A 20,267-nucleotide genomic window follows, 5' to 3' on the forward strand; every position below is an offset into this window, starting at 1 on the left:
TCTACCTTAAAAGAACAACCGTATTTTACTCATGTGCGCTCAATGTTGGAGTACGCATGTGTTTTCTGGGATCCCTACACCAAAGAGCTGGTTGATACGTTCGAAAACATACAGAATAGGGCAGTGCGATTCGTATTACGTAATTGCCACTGTCAACTTAGCATGAGGTTAAACGTAAATGGTAAGACGGGAAAGATCAGAGACGAAACCTCAGGTTGAATTTTTTTCGTAATATCTATCATTCGAAAACAGGAATAGAAGGGGAGAAGTATATCCAACCGCCATTCTACATATCCCAAAGTGGGACCGCTAGCTTAAAGCAAATTATTAACTTTCCTTTAAAGGTGATGCCTTGAGCAATTCAGTTTATCTTATATCAACACGAGAGTGTAATTATCTCCCACGTATGATTGTACCAACTGTTCATAATGACGATTTTCACCGCGCTTTGTGGAAATATTTTGTTATTTCGTCTCATGTTTGATGCTTAGATTTCGTCTCATCTCCCCGTTGTAATGCATGCAAAGGCAGGCAGGTATCAAATAAATAAATAAATAAATAAATAAATAAATAAATAAATAAATAAATAAAGAAATAGATAGATAAATGCAAAAATAAGTAAATAAATAAATAAATAAATAAAAACAAATAAATAAATAAATAAACAGATAAATAAATACAAAAATAAATAAGTAAATAAATAGATAAATAAAAATAATAAACTTGCGGAGCCGCAAGCTCGCCTCCGACAGGTTGATAATACTACCATTGCTATGTTATTGGTTTCACACAAATTATGAAACTCTAGTCTTATGCCGTTCCTTGCGTGAACACAGGGATACAACGGCAACCACCCGAAGCAAGGCGTCATTCGCAACGCGTCTAGAATTTTTTTACCGTAGCACGACAGTAGAGGAAAATTAAGTTCTTTTGTGCGATTAAGTGGTCAGAACGTAACTCATGAAAACAACCTAAAGAATAGATTGAAAATGAAAGCACTTGTTCGATCTCGCCTAGGATCATCCCTGTGAAAGATCATCAGAAAAGTTGATCGAGTAGAAAATTTCTTTGCTAAAAAAATGAGCAAATACTGGACATACTTTTAGTGTGAAGGAAATTATATTGAATGCTCCTCAGTTTTTGTGGAGTACCAAAACGCTTAGTAACGGCATTCGCGCCGGTTTTATACACAACAAAACTGGTCAAGCAACATAGAAAAAACAGCGCCAAAAAAGATAGGACAGGGAGTAAAGACAAACATTGCGCTTAATTGCCAAATGCGGTTTATTTAGAACAATGAATATATACTAGAATCAAAAACAAGGAGGAGAGAAGGAAATCCATAACACAAAAACACAAAAAAATGGAAGTTGATTGTGGAAATGAAAGCAGCTACGTGTAATGCGTTGATCATGATCCTAGGTATCTTATCTCCCTGTCGTACAACTCGATAGAGGGTGTGCTCACGCACCTATCTCCCAATGGGTGGATGACGAAAGCCTTGTGAATCCCCCTCGTGCGTTGCTCGCGATACCGTACGCGATACCACGGTATCGCGATATCGCGATAACCTAATCTAGCCAAACCTGTAATATTCTAATCCAATCTAACCTAGCCTAACCTAACCTAACCTAGCTAAAGCACACCTAGCCGAACGTAACCTAGCCAAACCTAACCTAAGCTTCACTAAGCTAACACAACCTAACCTAACATAAGGTATCCCAACCAAACCCAACCTAACTAAACCTAACCTAACCGAACCAAGCCTAAACTAATCTAATCCAACCTAACCAAACCTAACCCTAAACCAAAACCTAACTTAAAATAACCCTCGCAAACCTAACACAACCTAACCACCATAACCTAAACCTAACCTAACCTAACACAACACAACCTAACCTAACCTAACCTAACATACCCTAAACCTAACCTAAACCTAAACATAAGCCTAACATAACCTAACCTAACCTAAACTAACCGAACCTAAACCTAACCTCCCAGGCAGCACAAGCATGTACGCCAATTTTTGCCCAAAGAACATTGGCCAGCCCTTTTCCCCCGGCCAATCTTCGGCCAAAATGTTTGGCCCTTAGTGCAAAATGGTCCTTGGCCGTGTAAGGCTGGAGCTTGGCTGTAATTCATTGGGCAATATGCTTTGGCCGCTAATACCATTGGTTCACCGACCATTGGCCGAATACATAAGGCCTACAATTCGCCAGAGAAGTATGTGCTACTATTGGCCAAGGATATATGGCCTACCATTGGCAAAGAATGTATGGCTTACCATTGGCCAATTATGTATGGCCTACCATTGACCAGATTCAGGTTATTCTATGGAGGCCAGAGGAAGCCCGCCCAAGGCTGCTACCATGCATGCCCTGCAGCAGGCCGTTAACCTTGGACCTGTTAATCACAGGTGTAAATGAATGAAACACAAACCAGTCAGTTTGATGTCTTTGTTTGTCCTTCCGCAATGCATGCAATTTCTTTTTGTTGGCTTTCAGTGCACCTAGATGGCATTCGCATAGTATATTTATCAATTCATTCATAATCAGCATCGTCCAGGGTCGTGCTTATTTATATTGCCTTTCTATCTCTGTATTCGTCTTTCCTTGCATTGTTTTCCCATGAATTCTTCATAATGGCTGCCCCAATGCTCTTGTCGGCTTCTTGGTCTGGATTTGATGGTCCTGGAAATGCAAATAAAATAATTATGAAACAAACAAATGAAATGAAAGCAATAAGCAGACCTGGAAACTTTCCCGCACAGTTCGAGGCACCCTTGAATTTCACCCCATCACCATTGTACGAATGATATCTCGAATTTCCAGAGTAATGGCCGTGACAGCACAGAGGTTTTTTTTAATGACGCGTGCACGTTGTTTCGCAAAAAAAGTGGCCGCCACAGAACCGAGGTTGTTTTTCTTTAAATCACCCGTGCACGTTAGTTTTTGCTGCTGCGACAGTTGTGGTGCTGCGAATGAGCACTCACCACCATACTTATGCAACATAGTAACCATAAAGTAGAGTACCACTAAGTGCAACTAGATGCTGCTCGAATGGTGTTTATGGCTTAGAAAAGCTTCCCACGGGACGCGCGCACCACAGTACTCCCTAAAAGTGTTAAAATAGGTACAACAACGGCTGGGTCTATCTGTTGTAGCTAACGTTGAACGCATATTACCGGCAGGAAGCACTGATGCAAGTTCGGTGGGGAGTGTGGGCAAACATGCGCTATAATGGCAGTGCCGATTGAGGCGGCCGTGTGTGCGTAAATGTGTGCTTTAACTTTGGTGAAGAGTCACTCAACCAGACAATGTCTTGAGCACATGCATTCTGAGAAGTTTTGAAAGCATGCGAAGCCCGCTATTGCTACCGTAAAGTTCGAGCAACTGCTTCCCTGCACTCAAGTCGAGATCACCGGCAAAGTTGGGAGGGAGCGATATCCAAAACACCAAAATTCAAGATGGCAGCAACGATCCCTCACCAGGAAAAAACTCAAGGATGCACATGCACCTAGCATTTCACCAATGTTAGTCATCGCTTTCAAAACCACCGAGACAGTTTCACCGAGTTAGTTTCAAAGAAACATTCCCAGAATTCCGCTTGAAGTCCGCCCCAGTCTCATGCACTGACAGTAAACCATGCAGGCTGCCTCCCTCCGAACCATCCCGTGCATTCCTTATGCCACAGCTACAAAAGGACCGTACAAGATCATCGTCGGGTACAACGGTCCATGCCTCGGCAACAAATTCAATCAATCAATCAATCAATCAATCAATCAATCAATCAATCAATCAATCAATCAACACTTTATTGGTAGAAACCAAAATACATAGTGTGCTACAGGGACAGAGACTTAATCGCCTGACGAGGACTCTGTCCCTCTGCAGTTCAACAACGGTGCGTGTACATTTTACGCAAAAGACATAGACAGTTTGGGTATCTGTACAGAGCAAAGTTTGCCACAAAAAAAGACAAAAAAATCTAAAGCAACTTGTCTAGTAAAAGAACACCAAGAAAATAACTACATTTAAAATATATACGAGCAAGTTCACAACATAATATAAAGCAGTTGATACAACCGATACAAAAAAATGAAATAAAATAATATTTAAAGAAAACGCTTACAATTGATCAAATTGTTACAAGAATAGTACATGCATTTCTCATGACACAGGGAATAACTATACACACGTGTGTAATATTTCGCTAACCACGTGAACGCGATTTACAAAAATAAAGAGCGCAAGAAAAACAAACCAGAAAATTTCAGCTAGATTGCGTGAACAAAAAATGGCAGGCAATATCAATTGGTATAGTGGAGACCGAGCGACTGCCATACATTCTTAATGTGTTGTTTAAACGCACTTACCAAACGCGTGAAATCGATTTTACCATTTAATTTATTAAATATAAAAAGTGTTTGATATCCAGTTGTGTGTTTGCCATAATTTGTCCTGGTTTTCGGCATTCTCCTCTTTTTTTGTCGTATTGAATAACCTGAATCGTGATCTACGCCTGGCCTGCAAAGGTTATTTTGTTGTATGTACTGAAGCAGCTTAGAATAGTAAAGCTGGTCTGCTTTTAATATATCGTGTTTCAAAAACAGGGGAGATGTCGGCAGACTCTGGTAGTTTCCGTGATAGTTTTCAAAACATCTAAGCACTTTCTTCTGTAGCACAATTATTTTACTATAATTGCCGGACGTCGTTGTTCCCCAGACTAATAATCCATAACAGAGCTTCGAATAGAACAAAGACCTGTAAAGAAGTGTTTTTAGCCAAAGCGGAATTAATGTTGTTAACTTGTACATGGTGCCAACAGTTCGGGCCAAGTCTATCCATAAGTGTTCAACGTGTGCTTTCCATGATAATTCCTCCTGAAACCAAACGCCAAGGAATTTTTGCTCTCTAACCCTTTGAAGGAGCTGGTTATTGAACATAACTTTAAAAGTGGTGCATAACGGTTTATTTATAGGGCGAAATATGATGCACGTAGTTTTCTTGGCATTCAATTGTACCCTGTTATTATTCAGCCAGTTTGACAGGCGTCGCATGTAATCGTTAACGCTGCTTTCAAGTGACGCAAGATTATTAGACGTAAAAAAGATATTAGTGTCATCTGCATACATTATGAGTTGTGGTGAATGGGGTATCGAAACAATATCATTTATATATGCAAGGAAGAGGAACGGTCCTAAAATCGAGCCCTGTGGGACACCCTGTTTCAACATTACTTTTGAAGACATGTGCCATCAATATTCACAGTTTGGTAACGGTCTTGCAAATAGGACTTAATAAGATCTTGGGCAATTCCACGTACACCATAAATGAACAACTTATTAAGCAGCAGGTCATACTGTATGGACTCAAAGGCTTTCTTAATGTCTAAGAACAGTCCAAGCGTGTATTTTCGACTTTCCATGTTAGCTAATATTGCGTCCTTGATAACAAGTAACGCCTGCTCAGTTGAACGCCCTTTCCGAAAACCGTATTGGCTGTCTGTTATTATACCTTGTATATCAAAGAAAGAAACGAGTCTGTCCAAAATAACACCCTCAAAAATTTTAGATAGCGTTGTTAGCACGGAGATAGGGCGGTAATTTGATGGGTTTTCTGGATTCCCGCTCTTGAATATGGGAGTGACTTTTGCAACTTTTAACTTTTTTGGGAAGACACCAGTGCTCAAGGTAAGGTTTATTATATGTGCTAGAACTTCGGAGATAAACGTTGCTATTTACTTTATCTCGGACGGCCCGATGTCATCAATTCCTGCTGTGACGTTTAGTTTAAGCTTTGTTATTAAAGATTCTACCTCCATGGAATCAGTAGGCGTTAAAACAATTGACTCGGAAATACATGTGGCAGATGTCGTATTTTCAACATCATCGCTATCATTCCAGCTGTTATATGAACCTGCGTTCACAAAGTGCGCATTCATACCATCAGCTACGGACTCCCCACATATGCTCCTACCGTCTAGTGTAATTGTGGTCATTTTGCGATATGTTACTTATGTGGCGACCACTGCGCACAAACCTGCGCAGCCTCCGTCTCGTCACTGTTTAGCCCAGCGTGACACGGCCACTCGCTGCAACACGTTTCCGATAAGGGACAGCGACACCGCAGTTTCGCCGGAGGCTTACGTCACCACTGGGGTCGATAAAACCCAAGCCGCTAAGCTCGAGATTATGATTGTTCCTCTAACCTTTCGAGCGCAGGCCGGCATGCTTGCCCCGCTGCTGCTTCTACGTTAATAAACAGCTATGTTTTACGTTGGGATGCTGCCTTCTACCGACGCGGCACCCCACATCTGGTGACCCGGAAAACGAACTAACCGCACCGCCATGGCCGACGCAGAAGCCCTCACCGCTCTCCGCCAGCAAGTACAAAAACTTCAACAGGAACTGCAAGAAACCAAGCAACAGCAACAATCTCCCAACGCCCCCGCAAACGAGGACGTGCCTACCGGCTCCGCTGAGGACGTCAGAGCTCCTACAGAAGCCTTCCCGCACGCTGCTTCCTGGCGTGTTGCTGTCAAGCTTCCGCCGTTTTGGGCGGACTCGCCCGAGGTCTGGTTCGCCTAGGTCGAGGCCTAGTTCTCCTTGGCGTGCATCACGCAAGACCGGACCCGCTACGATTACGTCGTCGCCCACTTGGATGCACGTTACGCCATCGAGGTCCGGGATATCCTTGCCAACCCACCAACGGACAATCTGTACGAACATCTGAAGACTGCACTTATCCGCCGCTTGTCACTCTCGGAAGAACAGAAGATACGACAACTGCAGTCAGCAGAGCTCGCTGAGCGCAAACCTTCGCAGCTCCTGCGCCACTAGCGTGCGCTCGCGGGCAACATGCAAGTCCAGGATTCTTTCCTGCGATCGCTTTGGCTTCAACGGCTCCCGCCGCACGCCCAGGCGATTCTGCAGCCTCAGGTCAAGCTACCTCTCGACGAACTTGCGGAGATTGCTGATCGCGTCGTGGAGGCCTCATCGCCGCAGTTGTCGCCCACCATCCAGGCTGTCGCCGCACCGCTGAACACCACGGAGCTTACACGCCGTTTCGACGACATCGATCGACGGCTCACCTCCATCCAACAACACCTGGATGAACGTCTTCCGACGCCACAGCGCCGCCATTCGCAAAGCCGCGACCGTAACACCACCTCATCACCACAACCGGACATCAACGGTCCGTGCTACTACCACCGACGCTTCGGTGACAAAGCCTGGCAGTGTTGTTCACCCTGTTCCGTGGGATATGCGGAAAATGACAGCGGCAGCTCGTAGAGACGGCCGCAAGCTGCCAACGCGGAGGCCGTCGCATCTTCGTCACCGACCAAATCACGAAGCAGCGTTACCTGGTCGACAGCGGTTCCGACGTTTGCTGCTACCCGCGACACCACCTTCAAGGCCCTCGTCCGCCGACATCTTTCGAGCTCAGCGCGGAAAACCAGTCCGCAATCAAGACGTACGGCTCCCTGCGCCTGCACATCCAGCTCAAGAACCTATGCCGCGACTTTCACTGGAACTTTGTCATCGCCGACGTCGCCGAGCCAATCATCGGCTCAGACTTTCTGGCTCACTACAACCTCCTTCCGGACTGCCGCAACGTCCAGCTAATCGACGCGACAACGGGACACTCCACACCAGGCCAGCGAACGACCGCCCAACAGCCAAGCATCAAGGTGCTCAGCATTGACAATCCCTCGCCGTACCATGCCATCTTCGCCGAAGTTCCCGGTTTTACGCGCCCCAGCGGACTGCCAAGCAAAGTGCAGCACACCACTGTGCACTACATCCGGGCCACTTCAGGTCCCCCAGTTTTCTGCCGTGCCCGTCGCCTTGCCCCGGACCGCATGCGCATAGGCAAAGCAGAATTCGAGGCCATGCTCCGCGAAGGAACCGCCCGCCGCTCTGACTGTCCATGGGCTTCACCACTCCACCTTGTCCCGAAGAAGACCGAAGGCTGGCGGCCCTGTGCGGACTACCGCGCCGACTACTGTGGGGACTACCGACTACCGAGTGGGCATGGCGAACTGAAACCAACAGCCATGTTGACCAGGCCTATTCCTCTTTTTGTTCAGGCTATCTTCGCTGGCTGCATCTTATTCACCTCAGCTGGACGATCGCTGCATGCTCCGTTCCCGGTATCTGCCGGATCTCTGCTCCCCGCTTCGGATTCTACAACAGCATCACCGCACGTGCCACGCAACTGCCCACGTCTGGACCACTACGTGGCTCTGCGTACCGTGACGTCATCGAAGACTACAGCTATAAATCCCGGAATTCACCAGTTCTTCATCAGTGGGCATGGCGAACTGAAACCAACAGCCATGTTGACCAGGCCTATTCCTCTTTTTGTTCAGGGTATCTTCGCTGGCTGCATCTTATTCACCTCAGCTGGACGATCGCTGCATGCTCCGTTCCCGGTATCTGCCGGATCTCTGCTCCCCGCTTCGGATTCTACAACAGCATCACCGCACGTGCCGCGCAACTGCCCACGTCTGGACCACTACGTGGCTCTGCGTACCGTGACGTCATCGAAGACTACAGCTATAAATCCCGGAATTCACCAGTTCTTCATCAGTGGGCATGGCGAACTGAAACCAACAGCCATGTTGACCAGGCCTATTCCTCTTTTTGTTCAGGTTAGTTGTCACCCTGTGGTGTAAAAACTAGTAATAGGTTCATTATTATTGTGCCATGCCCACTTACTTGTTTGTGCATTGTAAGAGAGTGTTTCCACGTTTGCAAACTACTTCTTTTGCGGGGATGTTGAATCAAACCCTGGTCCGACTATAGCTGACGTTTTGGACGGTCAAAAGGTTATTCTTACAAGCATAGAAGAGGTTAAAGCGCAACAATCTGCTACGGAAACTACGTTGCAAGCCCTTTGCTCAAAAGTAAATGAAGTTGAGAAGCTTCTGCAGGACTTGGTTTCTTCAACATCCCAATTTGAAGGTGTAAGATCTAGTCTAACATCCCTTTAATCCTCTGTTGCGCACCAGTCTGAAAAACTAGTTGACATTGAAGACCGAAGCCGCCGGTCAAACTTAGTTGTGTATGGTCTGTCGGAAGAAAAAGGTGAAACGGAAGAGCTATTAAAAAAGAATGTACTGGATGATTTGTTCAAAAAACAGCTTGAGGTAGAGTGCCACTCGACTGGTAGAATTCACAGACTTGGGAAACGGTTAGGAAACCGCCCGGTCATCCTGTTCCTGCAGGATTACAACGAAAAACAGGCTATTTTGAAAAATGCAAAAAAACTTAAAGGCAGCAACATATTCATCTCAAATGATTACTCTAGACTTACACTTCAAAAACGCAAACTGTTGTGGGAGAGTGCGAAGGCTGATAAAGACCGTGGAAAGAAGGTCTATCTGTTTAACGAAAAGCTGTGCATCGACGACGACACTTTTGTATGGAAGGAAGGAATAGTACAGGAAAGGCAGGGAGGTTAACCAGAATACTGTCCGGTTGGCTACCCTACTCGGGGGGGAGGGGATACGGGAAATGAAAGGGAAAGAAAGGACAGCGGTACATATTAAAGGAGAAAATGAGAGAAAGAAAAGTAGAAAAAACACAAGGCGTGACCAGGCAACTATAAAGGCGGTACAAACAACGCACACAACCAGAAAATGCACAAAACTAATACGGTCCACTGATAACATGGGCGAACTAAGGGCACTGCACTATAGTAATGTCCCTACAATCGTTCAGACAGGCCCGTGTCCTTCAAAAAGAGCAGTAGGGCTTTTATAGCCTTTTCGGCCTGTGTCGGACAGCGCCTATGGCACAAAATTGTCTGCGCTGTAAATGGGGAGGTCGTCGAGTCGGCGAAGTGTGGTGGAGAGCTGTTGCCTCGGCGTTACGAAGCGGTCACAATGGCACAGAAGGTGTTCAATCGTCTCGTCGGTGGCGCACGCATCACAAGCAGGGCTGTTGGCTATTCCAATGGTGTAGGAGTAAGCACCGGTGAAGGCAACACCTAGCCACAGGCGACAAAGTAAGGTGACGCCCGAGCGTGGCACGTTATTAGGTAGGTGGCGCTGCAAATCTGGGTCGAGCGAGTAAAGACGAGCGTTAGAGAACTCGGGTGTATTCCACTTAGCGAGAGTGACTTCCCGGGCAATGGACCGCAGCGACCTTGCAGCATCAGTGCGTGATAGAGGGATGTGGGTCAATCTTGCACTTGTGTGGGCGCCATGAGCCGCTCTATCCGCCTGTTCGTTCCCAGTAATGCCGCAGTGGCTTGGGAGCCACTGGAAAACGATATCATGTCTATGCCTGACTAATGTGTCATATAAGCACCGGATTTCAGCCACAAGTTGTTCGTATGGGCCGCGGCGGAGGGCAGATTGGATGCACTGAAGAGCGGACCTCGAGTCGCATAGCACAACCCATTTTTCTGGCGATTCCTGCTGGATGAGTAGAAGGGCCTCCCGAATAGCTGCCAATTCAGAAGCGGTTGGCGTCGTCGAGTTTGAAAGCTTAAAATAAATTTCGGTCGACTTCTGTGGTATCAAAACAGCGCCGGCAGAACTGGACGTGGTGACCGACCCATCCGTGTAGACATAGACCCGGTCTCTGTATGCCTCATGTAGAAAGAGTAGGGAGAGCTGTTGAAGACCGCTAGGTGGAAGGTCCGCTTTCTTTTTTATTCCCGGGATGTTTAAGTGCAGTAGTGGCTGTGACAGGCACCAAAGTGGTGACGAGGTTCGAGATGGAGGTGTATAGCTCGATGGCAAGCTCCCACTGTGAGCGGCAACCACCTTACAAAAAGATGCCTGCGGTCGTGTTGCAGGCAGGGATGCAAGGTGGTGATGGGGCAACCGGGTGAGTTGCCTAATGTGTGCCTTCAGTGTCTCCACTGTCATGTGGGTTGTGATCGGGTGATCCCTTGCAACGCAAATTGTGGCCACAGTTGAGGCGCAACGCGGAAGACCGAGACATGTACGAAGACCCTGGGCCTGTATGGCCTGAATTGCCTGTAGGTTGGTTTTACATGTGTTGGTTAATACAGGCAGGCTGTAACGCAAAACACCGAGAAACAGGGCATCGTACAGGCGTGACATTGAGTGCACGGAGACCCCCCACGTCTTTCCAGCCAGAAACTTGAATAGCTGGACCACTGCAGTTAGCCTTTTTTTCAGGTATGAAACTTGAGGAGTCCATGATAAATCTCGGTCCACGATAACTCCCAGAAAACGGTGACTTTTGACGTAAGGAATATGTTGTCCATTTAAATAAATCTTATACTGCGACATTTTTTTGCGGGTGAAAGCAACCAGTGCACATTTCTCCGGAGATATTTCCAGGCCTTTTCGACGCAGGAACAAAGATGTTAGCGTTGCGGCTTTCTGAAGTCGGGCGCGAATCTGAGGGCGTGAAACTCCTGATGCCCAAATGCAGATGTCATCAGCATAGATAGAGAGGTGGACGTTGGTTGGTAATGCGGTAGTGAGTCCTATCAACGTGAGGTTAAACAATGTAGGGCTAAGCACACTTCCTTGCGGGACTCCACGAGAAACAAAGTGCTGTGATGTTGGGCCATCTGAAGTCTCAACGAAAAAATATCTTCCTGATAGGAAGCTTTGGATCCATCTAAATGTCCGTCCACCGACTCCTGCATCTTGTAGGCCGCCCAGAACGGCGTCATGTATTACGTTATCGTACGCTCCTTTTATGTCTAGAAACAAAGCGGCTGTCAAACGTTTGAGTGATTTGTTGTGCTCTACCGATGTGATAAGGTCAATTACGTTGTCGATGGATGAACGTCCGCGTCGGAATCCAGCCATAGCATGGGGGTAAATTTTACGGTGCTCAAGGTACCATTCCAAACGACCTAAAACCATCATTTCCATTAATTTTCCAATGCAGCTTGCAAGGGCTATAGGACGATATGATGCCGGGTCAAGGGGAGACTTGCCTGCTTTAAGAACTGGGACCAGGCGGTTAGCCTTCCAATCCTCAGGGACCAAACCATCTTGCCATGACTGGTTCAGCCGATACAAAAGAGTGTGACGGGCTTCTTGGCCGAGGTGACGCAGGGCGGCGTACGTCACTCCGTCTGGTCCTGGTGAAGATCTACTTCGGCACAGATGTAACGCCACATCGAGCTCTTCCATTGAAAATGGGACGTCCATGCAGGAGTCGCGTGATACGGGGACGACGCGTATGTCCGCTTGGCTGGTCGAAGCTGGACCATTGGCGATTCTTAAGCAAAAGTCCTCCGCTACGTCGACCTCTCGGCTTTTCTGATGAAGCGCCAAAGCACTGAAAGGCCGACGTTGCTGTGTTGTTGTTCGAAGGCCCCTGACAGTGTTCCAGATGTTAGATAGAGGTTTCCGAGGATCTCGTTTCTCGCAGAACGATTTCCAGCGCTGTGCTTGTACTTGTACGATGCGACGTTGAATTTTTTTCTGTGTACGTCGGGCCTCCCGAAGGTCATGAATAGACTTAGTGCGCCTGTATCTTCGTTCTGCACGACGACGAATAGCTCTGAGATGTTCTAGCACTTCGTCAAATTCTGTAAGCTTGGGGTGCACCCGGAAAGAACGCATGGAATCTTGCGCAGTGGTGGTTACGGCACTTTCAAAAGTCGAGGAGAGCCCTTCGCAGCAGAGATCTTCCATGCGAGATTTAAACCTCTTCCAGTCTATTCGTCGAATGGTTTTCCCAGGAAGAAAACCATCAAAGCCCTCGATCCTCAGGTATGTTGGAAGGTGGTCACATCCACGGGTTTCCATGTCTGTGAACCATTGAATGTTGTCAATGAGACTTCTCGAGACAAAAGCCAAATCCAGACAGCTACTATACGTCGTACCGCGAAGAAATGTTGGGCTGCCATCGTTGACACCGCAAAGCTCATGACGGGACGCCAGTGAAACCAGTTTTCGACCTCTTGGATCATTTCTGCGGCTTCCCCAGAGCATATGGTGGGCATTAAAGTCCCCCATAAGGACCCAAGGACCAGGGGTGTCTCTGATGATTTTGTCTAATCTGCTGGAATCGAAGCGACCTGAAGGAGATAAATAAACTCCTATGAGTGTGAACGAGACACTTTTCCTCTTCACTGTGAGGCAAATGTATTGGTTGCTGTCATGAGGTTCCACAGAATGGAGGTTATATGTTAGTTCCCGTCGGACGAACACCAGAACTTTACTAGAAGCATCACTAGTTGGTGACGCAAATGCTTCATATCCAGAGAGCCTGAACGCGTCCGTGGCGTTCGGTTCGCAAATGACGATGATGGGGAAATTGTTTATAAACACAAACTGTTTAAAGTCCGAAAAACGGGGCTTGAGGCCTCTTGCATTCCATTGGAGTATGGTGGCGTGTTTGACTTCATCCCGAAAGGATCTTGAATTAGAGGCCATGATGCTCCGAAGAGGCATTAAACTGTGGTAGGAGCGTCGCAGTAAACCCCAAAATGACAGGTTCCAGCTTCAGCATGGTCTCCAGAATGGTTTTGAAGAAGCTTGGTGTCACGGAAACAAGGTGGGACCGGAGGGCTGTAAAAAGGGCTCGTACAACTTTTGAATAGTCGTCTACCTTGACTTCCCTTGAAGGGGCACGACGCTCCCTCAAGACGTTGGCGTACTGATCGCGTCCGCGTGGAACTGTAGGAGTGGTGCAGGAATCTTGTGGCTCTGGTTGTGCAGCGCTGGTGCTAGGTTCCGTGCTTTTTGTCGCCTTTAAGGACTCCTGTGGAAGCAGGACCGTAAAACTATCAATGTCTGGTGGCGGTGAAGCCACGCAACGGCCGATTACACGGATACCCCTCCACGTTGCTTCAAGTGTCAACGCTTTGGGCACGTCGCGAAAATCTGCAAAGGAGAGCAACGCTGCAAACGGTGTGGTGGCCCGCATGACTTTCAGCAATGCAAGGAAAACTTTGCCTGCGCCAACTGCGGCGGCGATCACCCTGCAAGTTTCGGCGGGTGCCCGTTTCGCGTTAGCGCACTACACAGGAGGAAGGCTTTCATTGAGGGACCCAAATCACCTTTTGTATGGGATTTTAGTACAAACATGCGAGTACAGATTCCGTCCGTGAGCACAACTCCGCTGCATCCATGACAATGCCCTCCCCCCTCACAACACTGTTTGCGTCTCCTGAATATCAATGCAAGAAGCATCATTAACAAAACCACCGAGCTTGAGAGTATTTTACTAACCCACGACCCCCATGTTACTATCGTAACAGAAACATGGCTTCACAGTGACATTTCCGACAAAGATATTGTGCCGAGTTCCTATAAGGTGTATCGAAGAGACCGACCGTCGCATGGCGGGGGTGTTGCCATTATTTTAAAGAAGGATATACCAGTTGTAGTACTTGACCAAATTGAAGATCACGAAAGCCTCTGTATCCAGATAGATTGTTCTGGTAATAAGCTCATTATTTTCGCTGTGTATCGAGCTCCCTCTTCAAACCCGGATTTCTTGCCTAAACTTTATGATAATGCTATTAAGTTCTCCAAAAATCGCTTGCTAATCGTCGGTGATTTTAATTTGCCTAGCATTAATTGGTCAAAATTATCATCCCCCTGTCGTACTGATCATACTGTCTTTGAAATGATGCTAGCATGTAATCTCGCCCAAGCAGTCAATTCCCCTACCCGTGAAATTCGAAACACATCCTCCATTTTAAATCTAGTCTTTAATTCCAGATCCCTTAACGACGCATGCGCTACGGTCGAGGACGGTTTATCAGACCACAAACTTGTGCTTTTTACGTGTCGTCTAAACAGTCAGTGCTCCCCGATTAAAGAAAAAGAAAAAATAGTCAAAGACTTTTCCCGGGCAAACGACGAATCGGTACTCGATTACCTTGATCTGGCTTTTGATGGTTTTTGTGTAAATGACGTCAATCATATGTGGGAGAAGTTTAAGTCCAGTTGCCATTTCTGCCTTGAAAGGTATGTTCCCAACAAAAAGAAAAAAGTTCAGAAGGCTAATCCTTGGATTAATCGTGATATTATTCATCTGGTACGGAAAATTAAGCGAATAAAAAAACGGAGAACTAATGAAAACCTTCATAACCTTAAGCTTTTGCTATCTCAGAAAATTCGCTCAAGCAAAACATTTTACTTCTCAAATACTTTTTCCCAGTTTTTAAAAACAAATCCATCTAAATTCTGGCGCCACCTCAGCTCTAAAAAACAAAAAACTGTTGACTGCATTAAAATAGGCAAAAGGGTCGTTCGCGACAATCTGGACATCGCAAATGAATTCAATGTATACTTCCATTCTGTTTTTTCAAGGTCCCCTCCTTATGACATACCCAGTTTTAACATGGCAGATATCAGCGCAGAATTTATAACATTGGAAGGCGTTTTTTCGATGCTCCTCAACTTAGATCCAAAATGCTCGTGCGGGCCAGATAACATACCCAATGCTTTTCTGCGCCGCTACGCCGAATCATTAGCTCGCTTTCTGGTTGCTATTTTTCTTTTATCTTTTTCAACTGGCATTGTCCCTTCAGAGTGGCGTGTCGCTCGTGTTGTACCGGTGTTCAAAAAAGGGAATAACACATTGCTTCCAAATTACCGGCCCATATCCCTGATAAGCTCTGCTTGTAAGCTCATGGAGCACATAATTGCTAACTACATAGTTGATTTCTTAGATAAGGGAAACATCCTTTCCCCTTTCCAGCACGGGTTCCGGAGGGGCTTGTCCTGCACCACTCAATTAATTTCCACTATTCATTCCTTCTCTTCTGTGATTGATGCATCGGGCCAAATTGACGTAATATTCCTTGACTTAAGTAAAGCTTTTGATAAAATCTCTCACTCTGGACTAATATTTAAACTAAACAAACTCGGTTTTCCTTGTTCGCTTGTGAAATGGATTATATCATACCTTGAACTTCGCGAACAATTTGTTTATTTAAATGGCTTTCACTCTGATACCCTCCCCGTTATTTCCGGCGTCCCCCAAGGCAGCGTGCTAGGGCCGCTGCTCTTTCTCATTTATATTAATGATATAACAACTTGTATAAACCAGGATGTGAATATTCGTCTATTTGCAGATGACTGCTTGCTTTTCAAAAATATTAAAAATGTTAACGATCAGGTCTCAATAAACGAAAGTCTCGATGGCGTGCTCACAAGGTGCAACATGTGGGGCATGACACTAAACCCAAATAAAACAGTGTTCATGCGTATAACTAACAAAAAGAACCCTCTTGAATACCACTACACAATAAACAACACCCTTGTAAGCTTAACAAATAGCTTTAAATACCTCGGTGTGACGATTACTGGAAACCTGTCCTGGTCGGCTCATGTTGACAATATTTGCGCTTCGGCTAGAAGAAAACTGGGACTCTTAAAACATAAACTTAAACACTCCCCGCCCAACGTTAAATTGTTGGCCTATAATACGTTAATCCGATCGCGCCTTGAGTATGCTTGAGTGGTCTGGGACCCGCATACAAAAAAAGATATTGGCAAGCTCGAACAAATTCAACGGCAAGCTGTTCGGTTTATTTATAACCGTTATCAGAGACACGATTCCCCTACCACTCTAATGCAGAATAACGGAATTCTAACGCTAGAATCCCGAAGAAGAATCAACCGCTTAAAATTCCTTGCCGATCTTCGAAACCGCACTCTTCGCATTGACCCATCAATATATCTGACCTGTCTTTCTTCCGGGCCCACCAGGCAATACCACCCCTTTAAATTTACCCCATTGTTCGCCCGCACAAACACTCATAAATACTAATTTTTCCCGCGAACAATATCCGATTGGAACAGTCTTCCTGCCTCTGTGTTCACTTCGTCTAATCTGCATGCATCAGTTGATCAGCTTTTTCACATGTAGAAATTTTTTTGCCTTTTGCCCTTTTTATTGGTAGAGATTGTATAATTACATTTTGCCTGATATGCTATGCTTTTATGTTTCCACTCCTGCTTGGGCCTAATTCTGGCCTGCAGTATTGTCTAAATAAATAAATAAATAACGCTCGCACCATCCCGGACAGGTACCCCGTCCGCCACATACAGGACTTCGCCCATCGCATTCATGGCTGCCACGTGTTCTCCGTGCTAGACTTGGTGAAGGCCTACACACAGATACCCGTGAATCCGGATGATGTCCCGAAAACCGCTATCATCACACCCTTTGGGTTGTTCGAGTTTCCCTTCATGAGCTTCGGCCTGCGGAACGCTGGACAAACCTTTCAGCGCTTCATCGACGATGTCGTTCGCGGCTTCGACTTCTGTTTCGTTTACCTTGACGACATACTGGTATTTTCCCGCGACACCGAAGAGCACCACAGGCACCTTCGCCTGCTGTTCGAACGCCTCGATGACCACGGTCTACTCGTCAGTATCCAAAAAAGCACGCTAGGCACTTCCGTCGTCCATTTCCTTGGCCACGAAGTTTCGTCTGAGGGCATTCGACCCTTGCCCCAACGCATCTCGGACCTGCAAAATTACCCTCGACCCACCACCGCTAAAGACCTTCGCCGTTTCCTCGGCATGCTGAACTTCTACAGGCGTTTTTCGCCACACGCAGCCGAACACCAGGCTCACCTCCACGATGCTTTGGCTGGGCTACGAGGAAACCAACCCGTCACGTGGACACCAACGTTAGCGAAAACCTTCGAAGATTGCAAAGCCGCCCTCTGCACCGCCACGCTCCTCACCCACCCTGTGCCAGACGCTCCCTTGGGACTCTTCACGGACGCATCTAGTTTCGCTATCGGCGCCGTCCTCATGCAACGCGTGGACAACACCTGGCATCCCTTGGCTTTCTTGTCGAAGAAACTCGCAACCCCGAAAACGACCCCTTCAGTCGCCAGTTCCACTGACGAAACCACGACCACCGCCCCGACCTATTTACCAGCCTACTACAGAGAACTTCTGGTGATATACGAAGCAGTGCAACACTTTCGCCATATTCTCGAAGCACAGAACTGCACCATCTATACCGACCACAAGCCTCTCACCTACGCCTTCTCTCAACGTCGCGACAAACTCCCGCCTGTTCAGCAGAACCAACTCTCGTTCATCGCACAGTTCACCACCGACATCCAACATGTCAGCGGGAAAGACAACGTGGTCGCCGACGCGCTTTCACGTGTAGCCACCATCAGCTCGGGGCAGATAACAGCGGACGTCCTCGCCGAGGCTCAGACCACGGATGCCGAACTGCAGGAACTCCTCAAGGGCACGACCTCACTAGAGCTACAAAAAGTCCCCTCAATCTGTTGCGACACGTCGACAGGACGAAGCAGGCCCTATGTGCCCCTGTCCCATCGCCGTGGTGTTTTCAACCAGCTCCACAACCTCAGCCATCCCGGCATACGCGCCTCTACACGTCTCGTAGCTGACCGCTATGTCTGGCCCTCTATGCAGCGCGATTGTCGCACGTGGGCGCGCTCCTGCATTCACTGCCAACGTGCCAAAATCACCAGGCACGTCACGTCCCCACTCGGAACATTCCCTCAGCCCTCTGGTCGGTTCGAGCACGTCCACTTCGACATCATAGGACCCTTTCCCCAGGCTGGACCCTACCGCTACTGTCTCACCGCCATCGACCGATACACTCGATGGCCCGAGGCATGGCCCCTCGAGGGAATCACCGCAGAAGACGTCGCCTCGGCCTTCTTCACCGGTTGGATTGCTCGTTTCGGCGCCCCCCGCCGTGTAACCACCGACCAAGGACGACAGTTCGAATCGCACCTATTCAGGCTCCTCGGGCTGACTATCGGTTTTGAACGCTTGAGGACCACCAGTTACCACCCCTGCGCCAACGGCATGATCGAGCATTTCCACTGACAGTTCAAGGCAGCCATTATGTGCCACCCGGACTCGACCTGGCTCGAGGCCATCCCTGCCGTCATCCTCGGTCTTCGCGCCACCTTCAAGCCGGACATCCACGCTACACCAGCAGAGCTCGTCTACGGGGAACCACACCGTCTCCCAGGTGAATTTCTCGCAGCTCTGCCATCCAGCACTATGCAGTCAGACCCCACCGACTTCGTCGCCCGGCTCCGACGCACCATCGCCACCTTACGCCCGTCACCTGCAGCCCAACACAGCAAGCCTACACCTTTTGTGTTCAAGGAGCTAGCATCGTGCACGCACGCTTTCCTCCGCGACGACACCGTCCGCGGGCCTTTCCAGCCACCCTATAGCGGACCCCACCTAGTCGTTCGTCGCGACGACAAGAACTTCACACTGCGCCTGCACGGGAACGACGTTCGCGTCTCGATTGACCGACTCAAGCCCGCATACATCGCTGCGAACGAACCGGGCAGCGCCACTCCTCCCACAGGCACCCTTCCACAGCCGCCGACGGCGCAGCCCGCTCCTTTCACGACACGCTCTGGACGTCTGGTACGCCTCCCAGATTTCTACAGACCCTGAGGGCTCTGTACTCCGCGGGGGGGTGATGTGGCGACCACTGCGCACAAACCTGCGCAGCCTCCGTCTCGTACTGTTTAGCCCAGCGTGACACGGCCACTCGCTGCAACACGTTTCCGATAAGGGACAGCGACACTGCAGTTTCGCCGGAGGCTTACGTCACCACTGGGGTCGATAAAACCCAAGCCGCTAAGCTCGAGATTATGATTGTTCCTCAAACCTTTCGAGCGCAGGCCGGCATGCTTGCCCCGCTGCTGCTTCTACGTTGATGAACAGTTATGTTTTAGGTTGGGATGCTGCCTTCTACCGACGCGGCACCCCACACTTATTTTGCGACAGTGCTACTTTACTAGACATATCCGCGACGAACATGCGTCCATACGAATGTCACAGTGGTGTGCTATCATGCGACCTGAGCGACCATTTACCAATATTTTTTCTACTACCTTCTTTTGCTACAAACAAACACGTAAATAACAAACGGGTATATTTTCGGCGAAACATTACTAACGAAGCTCTAGGAATATTCCTACGCTCGATTGAATCGGCGGACTGGAACCCCGTTTACCTGCAATGTGACACCGAGAACGAATACGATGTTTTTGAGGGCATATTGAAGGATTGTCACTACGCTGCTTTTCCCCTTGAAAAATGTACCTCCAAGCAAGCGAAGAAATTTCGCAAACCGTGGATGAGCTCAATCCTATACGCCAGGATAAAAACAAACCACAAATTACATCATGAGTATCTTAAAAAGAGCGATGGTGAATTGTTTACAATATATAAAAAATACCGAAATATGTTGATATCCGATCTTAAGAAAGCCAAGGAACAATATTTCCACAATAAGTTTGAATATATACAGGGAAACCCCAGAAAGG

The 20,267-nt window shown here is 47.6% G+C and overlaps 1 protein-coding gene across 1 annotated transcript; it reads left to right on the top strand.

Moving 5' to 3' along the window:
- The first annotated feature begins 6,859 nt into the window (after positions 1–6,859).
- LOC144143444 (uncharacterized) lies at positions 6,860–18,798 on the top strand. The gene is made up of 3 exons (XM_077675199.1): positions 6,860–7,231; positions 7,282–8,029; positions 17,813–18,798. The coding sequence occupies exons 1-3, from the start codon at positions 6,860–6,862 to the stop codon at positions 18,796–18,798; spliced, it is 2,106 nt and encodes a 701-aa protein (XP_077531325.1).
- The last annotated feature ends 1,469 nt before the right edge of the window (positions 18,799–20,267 follow it).

This window comes from Haemaphysalis longicornis, unplaced genomic scaffold, assembly GCF_048455015.1.
Source record: "Haemaphysalis longicornis isolate Haplotype H1 unplaced genomic scaffold, Haemaphysalis longicornis Haplotype H1 scaffold_6, whole genome shotgun sequence".
Taxonomy (NCBI): Eukaryota; Metazoa; Arthropoda; class Arachnida; order Ixodida; family Ixodidae; genus Haemaphysalis; species Haemaphysalis longicornis.